The sequence below is a fragment of the Berghia stephanieae genome, chromosome 2 (genome assembly GCF_034508935.2).
Source record: "Berghia stephanieae isolate SIO BIC M18660-M18661 chromosome 2, UCSD_Bste_1.3, whole genome shotgun sequence".
In the NCBI taxonomy this organism is placed as follows: Eukaryota; Metazoa; Mollusca; class Gastropoda; order Nudibranchia; family Aeolidiidae; genus Berghia; species Berghia stephanieae.
The window spans coordinates 95,380,797-95,394,007 of record NC_088361.1 but is presented as its reverse complement, the minus strand read 5'-3'; the positions used below and the strand labels follow the sequence as shown (position 1 = coordinate 95,394,007).

The window sequence follows — 13,211 nt, the reverse complement described above, 5'->3', positions numbered from 1 at the left end:
ATAGATCGTGTGCGCTTGGCAAAGAAGCTAACAACATTGCCATCCCGAAGTATGACGGACCAACACACAAAACTATGTTTAACTTTAAACGTTTATAGTCTGGTTAATACAGTTTGATGAGAATTACTCATAAACGCGGATGGCAATAACCAATAACAAAGACCCGAGTGACGTCAACTTAATGCTATTTATAGACAACCGTCCAGCCCATAATTGTAATGGATCAACTATACGAATCAGTGTCAAAAATCTACAATAATGGGATAATTCCGTCCCACCACTTATAGGACCTGCTGGAGACTTCAACCTCCCTGATATCAACTGGGGAAACCTAAGCGTCGAACTAAATCCACAACATGACAAACAAATAAATTGAAGGATGCTTCAAAACGTCGAGGGCTTCAACAGTGTTGGAACAAACTCGTGGAGAAAACACACTTGACATCATCCTCAACACACATCGTGTCCTCATGCAAAATATACAAGTTCTTCCAGTAATGAGTGATCATGACATTGTAAAACTTGGAATTAAAGCTAAACTACAAATCATACGAAAACCATCGTGAGAAGAATTTGTATACTCAAAAGGAAACATGAAAGGGATAATGACTGACCTTCAATACAACTTTGAAGCTTTTGAAAAACAAATTTAGATTATATCAATAAATATTGGGAGAGTTTCCAGACAATCAGTCAATAAGCACATCCCAAGCAAATTCAAAAGCAGCGTCGCTACAACTTAGCAAAACGGTCCAACAAAAAACAGGACTGGAACAATTTTAGTGCTCTTCGTAAGGAAATAAAAACACAACTTAAGAAAGAGCATTACAAATATGTCACCGACATGCTCAAAGCTGATTCCTAATCTAATATAAACCTAAACGGTGGCATCACAAATCTCTTCTGGAAATACATCACATTTAAATGCAGGGATACATCAAGGCATAGCAGTTTTACAAAAAACCGGATGGAACGAAAGCTACTGACACCACACAGAAAGCAAACATCCTTAAAACACATTACAAACTCACATTCACAAAAGAAAACACGACGTCGCCTACTATAAATGGAAGCAACATTCCTCCAATATCAAGAATAACCATTACCCAAACCGGCATAACCAAACACCTCCAGGGTCTAAATCCTTCTAAAGCAATTGGCCCGGATCTGATACCCACAGAAATAGCTCCTTATTTATGCATGATTTACCAACAGTCACTCAACACAGGCCGTGTGCCCAAAGACTTGAAGCAAGTATTAGTCACTACCAAATACAAAACAGAGAAACGAGATATTACTTCGAGATATTGACCAGTGTCGCTGACGCCTATCACATGTAAAGTACTCGAGCATGTTGTTTCATTCAATAATGGACTTAATGTGATAGTCGATTATCAACATGGGTTCCGAACACATAGATTTTGTGAAAGCCAGTTAGTAAATACCAAAGAGGAAATAGGAAAGGCATTAGACATTAAAAAAATCAAATAGATCGACTTGTTTTAGTCTTTTCGAAGGCATTTGACGACTCCTCAGCAAACTGGAACACCATGGGATTAATATAATCAACCAACCGTCCCCGTAAAAGACCATTGATAAGAAAACGACTCAAAACAGATGGAACAACAGCTGTTTTATTGGCTTGAGGACTGACTTTGGATAGAACTCAGGAAGTAGTCCTGGTGGACATAGAAGTGAGAGATGCAACATTTTATCGGGGATACCTCAAAGAACTGTCCTGGGACCGCTCAGCAAATTAGTTATGTCTACCAAAATAAGCGGTCAATTGGGGACATGTAGCAAGCGTCCACGTCGTGTCCTTGAAATCCCTCGCTGGAGACCGATTGCTGCAACAGCAACAATTAACTCTTTATGGTCAGGGTGGTAAAAGGATACCCCCCCCCCCCCGGCTCTCACCATGGACATTTTTAAGATCCTTAGCTTCAATGCAGAAGGACTGTCATCAACAAAGATAGAATTACTATCCAACCTCAAGTCAAAGACACTTTGTCTACAAGAGACGCACAAAACTGTAGCGGTCAGTTATCAAAACACGTGGACACAATACCCTACTTGGGAACCAAACTAAACAAAACACTGAACTGGGACCAACATATTGATACTATTGTGGCAAAAGGAAATCGTACCATTGGTTACCTGAGGCGGAACCTATAGATAGTATGCGCTTGGCTAAGAAGCTCGTAACATTGCCATCCGGAAGTATAACAGACCAACACACAAAACTGTGTGTATCCATGAACGTTTATAGTCAGGTTAAAACAGTTCAATGAGCATTACTCATAAACGCGGATGGCTAAAAACAATAACAAAGACCTGAGTGACGTCATCTTCGAACTATCTATACAAGTGTCGCCCAAAGGTGAAAGAACAGGCATACAGTGCTTTAATCAGACCCGTATTGGAATACGCGTGCACAGTGTGGTATCCCGATCAGCAAGGCAATATCAAGAAAATTGAACAAGTTCAAAGGGCAGCTTCGAGGTTTGTCAACAACAATTACTTGCCCGAACCAGACTGCGTTACTGACGCCTTGAAATTGTTGCAGTTAAAAACACTGGAGTGTACGCGGAACGAAAAACGCCTCCAACTTCTCCACAAAGCAGTGCATTCCAACAAAACAGCATTAACTACCACAATATTTTACAAAACACCACTGTACATTCACAAGAAATCATCATAGCAATAACTTCACAATTCCAGCACACAGAAGCAAAACATTTTGAACAGTTTCATCCCAGGATCCATCAAGAAATGGAACCCTCTCCCACCATAAATCACAGATAATACCAACAATAACAAATTTAGTCAACTGCTAAACATTTATTTTTCAACTCAATAACACAATAATGGAGAAAGTCACCGCATAATTGTATAAAATCTGCAGTGATGGGTAAGTCGCCTTTTGCAGATAAAGATGTTGAACTTGAACTTGATTTAACATTATTGTATTGAACAATAGTTTGCTAGGTTTGAGAGTACATATTTTCATTACAATAACGAAACCATAACAAGTCGGGTTATCAGACCTGCAAATAAGTAGATGTCGGGCCTATTTTCACATAATAATATAGATACTGTTGTTCCTGTGAGATCAACCAAGTGAAATTCTGGAACCATGCTCGATAAAACACACGCAGATCGGAGACGGTTACCGTAGGTTATTTACGCAGATTAAACAGAAAATGGCTAAAATCAGAAATTAAAAGTACCGAAATAATTCATTTGAATTGCAAATTTACACCAATTTTAGGGCAATTATTTTGAGTTTCTTTTTGTCTTTTATTTTAAAAAGCCCTCCAAGTTTGACGGTATCCTGTTTTGAATAGGGTGACCAGGACGATTTGTAAGTAACTTAAACATTTTCCAAGATGTTATAGATATCATTCATATCAATGTGTATATTCCAGGTCTTTTCGATGCCCCGCTTTTAGAGTGCCCTTCCATCGCATGTCAGATGCTGAAAATTCTCGAAAGCTTTTATTTTTATGAATTGAATTCATTCTTTCCATTCTTAATCTTAAATTATATGACTTCCAATTGATTTTATAACGTGCTTAGATATTGGTTTAATTAATTTAAAAGCACTATATAAATTTCGTGTGATATTATATGATATTATACTGGAGGCTAGCGATGGCTTTGCATTTCTAGTTTTCGAGTGATTTAAGGATATCAAAGTCCTATAATTGGTATATGATATGATATGATATGATATGATATGGTACAATGTAAAATGATAGAGTATGGTATGATATAATTTAATATAAAATATGATATGGTATGGTATAAAATATGATTTGATATGATATGATATGAGATAATATAATATTATTGTGCTGATTTCCATGCCTCTGCATATTTGATAAACTTAAACATTGCCATCCGGAAATATAACGGACCAACACATAAAACTATTGTAATCTTTGTCGTTTATAGTCTGGTTAATACAGTTTAGTGAGAATTACTAATAAACGTGGATGGAACCCCCCCCCCCCCCCCCCCCCCCCCCCCTCCACCCTCCCAAAAATAACCCTTAAAAAAAAAACAAAAAAAAAAACAAAATAAATAAATAAAAAAACATAAAAACAATAACAAAGACCTGAGTGACCTCGTCTTCATTATATCTATAGATAGTATGCAGATGACGTCACTCAGGTCTTTGTTATTGTTTTTGCCATCCGCGTTTGTGAGTTGTTCTCAATAAACTGTATAGATAGTATGCAGATGACGTCACTCAGGCCTTTGTTATTGTTTTTTCCATCCGCGTTTGTGAGTTGTTCTCACTAAACTGTATTAACCAGACTATAAAAGTTCATGGTTACACAGAGTTTGTGTGTTAGTCCGTTATACTTCCGGATGGCAATGTTGTGAACTCCTTGGCCAAGCGCATTCTATCTTTATAGATAGTATGCAGATGACGTCACTCAGACCTTTGTTATTGTTTTTGCCATCCGTGTTTGTGAGTTGTTCTCACTAAACTGTATTAACCAGACTCAAAACGTTCATGGTTACACAGAGTTTGTGTGTTGGTCGTTATACTTCCGGGTGGCAATGTTGTGAACTCCTTGGCCAAGCGCATTCTATCTATAGGTGATAGGCGAGTACCCAAGTTGGCTGTAGGTCGTCGGTTCGAGGTTATTGGGTCGAAGACAGGGGCAACAAAAATAATACTGTTTTTTTTTAAAACTTTGAGCAAAAATAGAAATATGGAAATGTCCATTTAATAGTTTTAATAAAATATGCGATAACTAACGTAATTTTCAAATTATATGTTAAATCGCTTCAACAGTCGTAACGTCACTTCCCTTGTAATGACGCATGGTAACTTAGTAACTGGCTCTAAACTATCGGAACAATGGCGGACGCCCTTATGAAATATTTCTCCGACGAGCATAAAAACGTATCAAGAGGAAAAAAACCCCCATTATAAATCTGATCATGTTTTGACTTTTACACATTCTGATCACAAGACATATGTGACCCATCGTCTCAAAACGGTATTATGTCGGGATGAACCAGATGCTAAAAAGCCGATATGAATGCTAAATTGGTCAATGATATGAATTAATAGTATTGATACCCTGAAATATCAGATACATTCTCCTCAATAAAACAAACAAACTCAACCTAAGTGTGTCATTTCTGGTTATAAATTCATTTTTTATCATTTTGATAATCCAGACATCATACCATTTGGAGGCGAGGGGTCACATATGAAAAGTCCTAGCCAGCATGAAGAATAAAAAGTACCGATTTTTTTTTTAGAACCACGATGGCCGCCGTTTTTGTGCGACGTGACATCAGCCTATTGAATTCAATTAAATAGCCCTCGATTTATACTATGAGATAAAGCATCCGTGTTAATAACTTGTAATACGCCAGTCATCACAGCAAGAGGTCATGGAGAAACCATCAATTAGCTAGTATTGGCCGACATTTTTGTTGTTCCTGTCTGGTAGCGATCTTATTGAGTAAAAGCATTATCTTCCACATACTCTTCAACAGTCGTAACGTCACTTCCTTCCTAAAAAAACACACATAAATTTGATCATGTTTTGACTTTTACACATTCTGATCACAAGCATATGAAAAGTTCTAGCCAGCATGAAGAATAAAAAGTAATGATTTTCTTTGTTTAGAACCAAGATGGCCGCCGTTGCCGGGCGGCGTGACATCAGACTACTGAATCCAATTCAGTTCCTTGCTCGAGAAAAAGAACAATTAAATAGGCTTTCAACAGTCGTGGCGTCACTTCCCTCGTAATGACGCATAGTAACTTAGTAAATGATTCTAAACTATCGGAACAATGATGGCGGACACCCTTATGAAATACTTTTCCCACGAGCATAAATGTGTATCTAGAGGAAAAAACAGTAAATCTGAACATGTTTTGACTTTTATACATTCCGATCTCTGAAAAAGTTCTGGTTAGCATGAAGATTAAAAAGTACCGATTATCTTTGTTTAGAACCAAGCTGCTCGTTGCTGGGTGGACGTGACATCACACTATTGAATCCTATTACAAAGACCTTCAACCCGAATCTGGGATGTGAGTGTTGTGCCTCGTTGTTTCAGTGAATAATATGTTTTAGTGAGTTTTATTAACTCGTAGAAACCATCGAGTCCAAAAAAAATAGTGTTTACATGTGTGCCGTCAACTTAACAGTGTTCACTGGATCGGACACAACTAAGGGACAGAATCTGTCATAAATGCATTCGCCTAATTGACGCTGTGTGTTAAGGTAAAATACGCACAAGATCTGCCAGTCGGATAAACCGAACCAACATATAAAACTATTTTTACTAAAACTTATACAGATAGATAGAATGAAGTTGACCTCACTCGAGTCTTTGTTATTGTTTCTTGCCATCCGCTTTTATGAGTAATTCTCACTTAACTGTATTATCCAGACTATAAAAGTTCATGGTTACACAGGCTTTTGTGTGTTGGCCCTTTATACTTCCGGGTCGCAATGTTGTGTGCTGCTTTGCCAAGCGCATACTATCTATAGATAGTATGCGCTTGGCGAAGAAGCTCATAACATTGCCATCTTGAGGTATAACGGACCAACACACATAACTGTGTGTATCAATGAACGTTTATAGTCAGGTTAATACAATGAGCATTACTCATAAACGCGGGTGGCGAAAAACAAAAACAAAGACATGAGTGACGTCATCTTCGAACTATCTATAGATAGTATGCGCTTGGCTAAGAAGCTCATAACATTGCCATCCGAAAGTATAACGGACCAACACACAAACTCGGTGTAACCATGAACTTTTATAGATAGTATGCAGATGACGTCACTCAGGCCTTTGTTATTGTATTTGCCATCCGCGTTTGTGAGTTGTTCTCACTGAACTGTATTAACAAGACTATAAAAGTTCATGGTTACACAGAGTTTGTGTGTTGGTCCGTTATACTTCCGGATGGCAATGTTGTGAACTCCTAGGCCAAGCGCATTCTATCTATAGTCTGGTTAATCCAGTTTAGTGAGAACAACTCACAAACGCGGATGGCAAAAACAATAACAAAGGCCTGAGCGATTTTCATCTGCATACTATCTATAGTCTGATTGATATTATTTTGTGCCGGATGAACATTGAACAGGCAAGATAAAAATAATAGATAGAATGAAGTTGACGTCACTCGGGTCTTTGTTATTGTTTTTTGCCATCCGCGCTTATGAGTAATTCTCACTAATCTGTATTAAACAGACTATAAAAGTTCATGGTTACACATACTTTTGTGTTTTGGTCCGTTATACTTCGGGATGGCAATGTTGTGAGCTTCTTGACCAAGCGCATACTAAATATAACAAAGAGCTGAGTGACGTCAACTGGACATCATAAGTGATGACTAATCACCAACTGGCAATCTAAAATCAATAACAAAAAGCCAAGTGACGTCAATTTCGTTCCTTGTAATAACTTAAGCTGTTAGACAATCATCGATTTCGGTCACTTAAAAGCCCAAGGCCACACGCATAATAAGCGGACTTTTGTCATGTACATTCTACGAGTGTTGAATGTTAACCCTCTCCTTGCCACCCATAGGAAAATCGTCACAGTTGTTACGATACAGTCAACAATTTTCTTATTCTGATTTTATTTTGTTATAGTTATAGCCATAAAAACTTGGCACTGTGCTGAAGAGCTCATTTTTCTGAACAAAATATAGAAATATACTCGTTACTATTCTGTTTGAAAAATATATTTTTGAGTGTTGGGTTAGTATGACGTTTCGGGTAAAATTCTGAAAATAGCTGGTAAGGAGAGAGTTAAAAGTAAACGTTGATGAACTTTAAAAAATTGAGCTTTATATAGAGCAATATCCACTGAAATGTGCTCAAAGCGCTTTACAAGGGGTCCCTGGTCAACACCAACATTTAACATGTAGGACGGAACATGACGACTGTTAGGCGATATTACAATTTTTCGGACAAAGACAACGCTGTTAACGGCCAGGTACTCATTTTACACCTGAGTACGGTGAGAGAATGTGAGTAAAGAGCCTTTTCCAAGGACTCAACTATGCGCCGAGCGCGAGGCTCGAACCCAGCACCTTCCGATTCGAAAGCGAGTGTCATACCACTAGACCACATAGCCGAACTTAGATAAATAATAGCCCTAAGTGAGTAGAGATTTAAGCGCTAAGCATTATCCCATCCGTTTATCAGCTAGGATTGCGTGTGTTGTTTTTACACAACGTTTATTACGCAATCTAAAATTTTATCTTGTGTCGATCCGGTAAGAACTGACTTACCAAGTGACTATCGCCTTTCACGTCCTGGTCATACGACTGAGACGCCTCTTCAATCCCCTGTGTAAGATCCTTCACCTTTCACGTTCTTCTGCCATAAAGATAGTATGAGCTCGGCGAGGAAATTCACAACATTGCCAATCTGTGAAACCATGATTTTTTATAGTCTGGATAATGCAGTTAAGTGAGAATTACTCATAAACAATATCAAAGACCAGACTGACGTCAACTTTATTGTATCTATATCTTCTCTGATCAAACGTTGTGAAAAATGCGTTCATGGCTTTGATGAGGGTATTTTCGTGACCGATCTAAACTGTGAAGAGAGAGAGAGGGAGAGAGAGAGAGGGAGAGAGAGATAGATAGATAGATAGAGAGAGAGAGAGAGAGAGAGAGAGAGAGAGAGAGAGAGAGAGAGAGAGAGAGAGAGAGAGAGAGAGAGAGAGAGAGAATATATAATTTTCAAGTAGAATTATGATCCGCTTCTACAATATTTTTTCGAGCATTCGCTCTCATCTGGAAGTGATGAGAGCGAATGCAAGAAACAATATTGTTGAAGTTGATCATAATTTTACTTGAAATATTTTATTACTACCTCCTTTTATCAAAAAGATGAGCACTATTATTTCATGGATTTTGTCTTTAAAATTTATATATATATATATATATATATATATATATATATATATATATATATATATATATATATATATATATATATATATATTAGATTGCTAATTTTCGTTAAGCATCGGATGTTTAGGGACAAGATAAATAATATTGAGTTTGAAGTCAAGATTACAGGCATTGAGAAACCACATCAATATGATAATCACACAAACCAACTACAAACCTTCTCTCTATGAGAGCCGTGTTTTTTACTCAAGTTCTATGCAAGGCTATCTGGTCTTGCGGTATAACACGCGGAAGGTCCATGGTTGGGTCCCGCTCCGAATGGCGCAAAGCTGGTCCCTTGGAAAATGTTCTTTACTTTCATTCTATGGCCGTACGCAGATTGTACAATGAGTACATAGCCGTTAACAGTGCTATATCTGTCTGAAAAAAAAATGTAATATCACCTCATGCCTCGTGCGGATATGTGGTCTAGTGGTATGACACTCGCTTTCGGATCGAAAGGTCCTGGGTTCGAGCCTCGCTCGGCGCATAGTTGAGTCCTTGGAGAAGGCTCTTTACTCACATTCTCTCACCGTGCTAAGGTGTAAAATGAGTACCTGTCTGTTAACTGCGTGGCTCTGTCTGAATAAAATGTAAAATCGCCTAACAGGCGTCATGTATCGTCCTACATGTAAAATGCTGCTGTTGGCCAGGGACCATTTGTAAAGCGCTTTGAGCACGTTTAGTGGATATTGATCTATATGAAAGCTCAATTATAAAAGTTTAATTATGCCTCGAAAAACGTGTTACGTGTTGCATTTGGCCAAGTACCCCATGTAGAGGTAGAATAAAAGATGTCTGACACTCTTGCATTTTGGAATTCGACAATTTGTTTCCAACGCCCACTCGCAAATTCATGCAGCGGTTGGGAATACGTCCGGAATTCCAAACAGTAATAGTGTATGAATCGTTTAACAATACACGCGATCATATTTATTTATTGTACAAATTCTTTACCAAGCACCATAGTCGCTCTTATATATAGTCACCACCCCACTCAATAACATCAACAACTCGTGTTTGGTTTTTACAACATATGTAAACATAAAATGTAATTTATCTAACCCCGGAACATCCAATAGTGAACAAAATTCTTCACCTCGAGCTATCAAGCAATTAACCATTACACTGTTCAAACATCACTTTGCATCTGCAGCAAACGAAAATCTTACAATATACATTCATTCCCGTGTCATATATTTTAGAAAATAAGAATCAATGTTATGAATTCAATCAAATTAAATTTACGTCTATCTTATAAAATCCATATTCCCATTCTCTAAAATCGAGTCGGTGATTTTCTCTAAAGGAAAACTAATCCTTAATAGTTATTAACCCTACGGAGTCTGAGTTAGTCCTAGTTTCTAAAGTATGAAAAGGACAAAAGTATTGTTTGGATAGGATGCTAGTCTATCGCAAAGTACTTTCCGCTAGATCTAACATATCCAGTTACTAAATTACTGCTGTAGACAGGAGTTAGAAAATATCGTGACTAAACAAAGAAGCGATCTCTGTAACTTTTTTGCCTGAAGGAAGTGCTCTGCCAGCTTAGCTATTGTGCCCCCTTCTCGTTTGATTTTCTCTAAAATCGAATATAAACTATAGATATCATTGATATTGATATTCAACTTGAAAAATAGAATCGATTTTCTTACAATTCATATAATTCATTTTGCCTTGCGGTATCAGTCATTCAATGTGATTTACTCGATAAAGACACGATTTGATGAGTTAATGGTTTGAAACACAAAACACTCCTTCAAGTGATTCGAAATTACGAAAACCTCGTTTTGAAACAAGGAATATGATAGAAAGTTATAATAATTTATTTGTCGATGCGTACTTCAACTTGAAGTTTTATTATCCATAACCATTCATAATTCCCAAGTAGTGAGCTTCTCGTCATTATCGAATACAACAATTATCGATTTTAGTATCGAGTATACTTATGTGCCATTAGGGTAATAGAAGCATAATGATGAAAATCAGTAATATTTATTTAAATTGAGAATTTTATCAATGTGACAGGGCACTTAATGTCGCACTTTTCTGTCCTACTCTGTAAAAACATGTATTAAGAACTTTGCCCGGAAAACTCGTTCATCAAAGATCGATCGATTAAATGACCCTCAGTTTGGCAAAACTCTCCTTGAGGTCCCATGATTGAGAGTTGTTGCCAAGCCGAGGGGCATCTTAATCAATCGATGTATGAAGGACACGTTTTCTAGCCAAAAATATTAATTGTTGTTTTTGCAAAGTACGTCAGTATTGGCATAGTTTATCTGTTTCATGATTGTTAGTGTATTGAATTGTAAAGCTTTCAACATTTTAAAATAATATTATATAATTTGATATTTTGAGCGATTCAATAAGTGATTCAGATAACTTCAAGTGATTACATTTAAAGCGATAAAATCGACACCCGTCATATTCAACATACTGACTTCAAGAAGAAGAAGAAGAAGAAGAATATGGCAGCGAATGCGTCAAACATACTTTACAACTCAACTCCCCCCAGCACCTTTGTTGTTACAGTTTTTCAGTTTTTGGAGAAAGAAGTGGGTGTCGAGCCTTTTCGCCCTTCTGAGATCTTTGTCAGCAATGAAGTTCGGGCAGCTTCCGAGGTCGTTATAGACTTGTGTCTTTCGTTCGTTCTTGCCAATGTAGGAATCGTCAGCAATATCATGATTATCTTGGTCTTCGCCAAGCAAGGCTATAAAGAAAGTATGAACGTATCTATGACAGCCATTGCAATATGGGACCTCATTAAATGTTTAGCAGCATCCCTTCAAAGAATGGCAGGGCCGATAAGTCTCTTCTCAGCGGCTAAGGCCGAGTCTTGGGGAAATATTTCCACAGTATCAATGACGTATCTTATCACATTTGTCAGTTATGTGTCCAGTGGTTTGGCGGCGTACGTAGCAGTAGAAAGATGCCTCTGTGTCAGCATGCCGCTTCTGGTCAAGGTCCTTTTGACACCAAAAGTCACTTTTATTGCCATGACAACCATTTCGATTGTTATTTTCGGGTCATTTGCCGTCATATTTGCAATTTTTGATATAGTTTGGGTACACGATACAAAATGGAATGAAAAAATTGCTATTTATAGATACAGTGACTTTCATCGTAAGCACGAGGGTCCATTGATGATGTATTACAACTTAACAGGGATCATTTGGCCAACAGTAAGTTTCTTCATCATCGTCATATGTACCGCCATCATTGTCATCCAGCTACGGAGATCCTCGAAATTTAGGGCGGAAAACAAGCAAGCCTCTGAAGCTTCCACAATTTCCGACAGAGACAAACGTGTCTTCAAGATGCTGGTTGTTATCATTGCCATATACATCCTCTGTATTTTCCCAAGAATTGCTCTATACATGGCAAAGTATTTTGTTTACGAACTGTACTTCCTACGGAAATATCACAATATATTCCTTGTGATTTGTCATTTTATCATTCTCTTTGATCTTTTCAATGCCACTTGCAACTTGTACGTTTTTCTATGGATGAGTTCAAACTTCAAAGCGACAGCTAAAGAAATGTTCCATTGTGGTAAAAAGAAAGTGTAACAAAAATTTTATGACAGTTTGACTTTCTTTTTAGACAACAATGTGACCCGCCGTCTACAAACGTTATTATGTTGGGATGGTTTAGAAGCTAAAAATTGAATGTGTACAAGGTTCGTCCGATTTTTTTATGTTTTATTGAAGACAATAGATATAGATTCAGGTAGAGACAAAAAAGATCAAACAATTCTGGTTCTTTTAATTTTAATATTACTTTTTGTCATTTGACTCACTCGGACTTAATACTGTTACCAGACAACAGGTCACAAATTAATCACAAGTATATATATATATATATATATATATATATATATATATATATATATATATATATATATATATATATATATATATATACCTGACAGATTTCTAACTCTGTCTCGTGCTAAATTTAGAGATGTCTACATCAGGCGCGTGTTGTAGAATAAAGAATCAGTTTTATTCCACCGATTTATTGATTAGCTTTGTGGTCTTATGCACGGTGTGATATAGTCAGGGGGCTCAAGCCCTTGTGTCGGAGCTTTATAGAGATAGAAGTAGAAAAGCATCTGGGAGTCATGACCTTGGTTTAGTCCAGCCCCATTAGAATGAAAGAAGTTAAGGACAAAAAAAACCCAACTTATTGTTCAAAGGGGCTTCTTCTCTGAAGTCTTTCTGCTTTAGTTCAATTTGAATTTCTT

At 37.3% G+C, this 13,211-nt stretch overlaps 1 protein-coding gene across 1 annotated transcript; it reads left to right on the top strand.

The window, feature by feature from the left end:
• The first annotated feature begins 11,281 nt into the window (after positions 1-11,281).
• On the top strand, positions 11,282-12,830 carry LOC144965921 (uncharacterized). Its single transcript, XM_078901774.1, has one exon. It carries the CDS (start codon positions 11,434-11,436, stop codon positions 12,532-12,534), a length of 1,101 nt encoding a protein of 366 aa, XP_078757900.1. The 5' UTR covers positions 11,282-11,433; the 3' UTR covers positions 12,535-12,830.
• Positions 12,831-13,211: the final 381 nt, after the last annotated feature.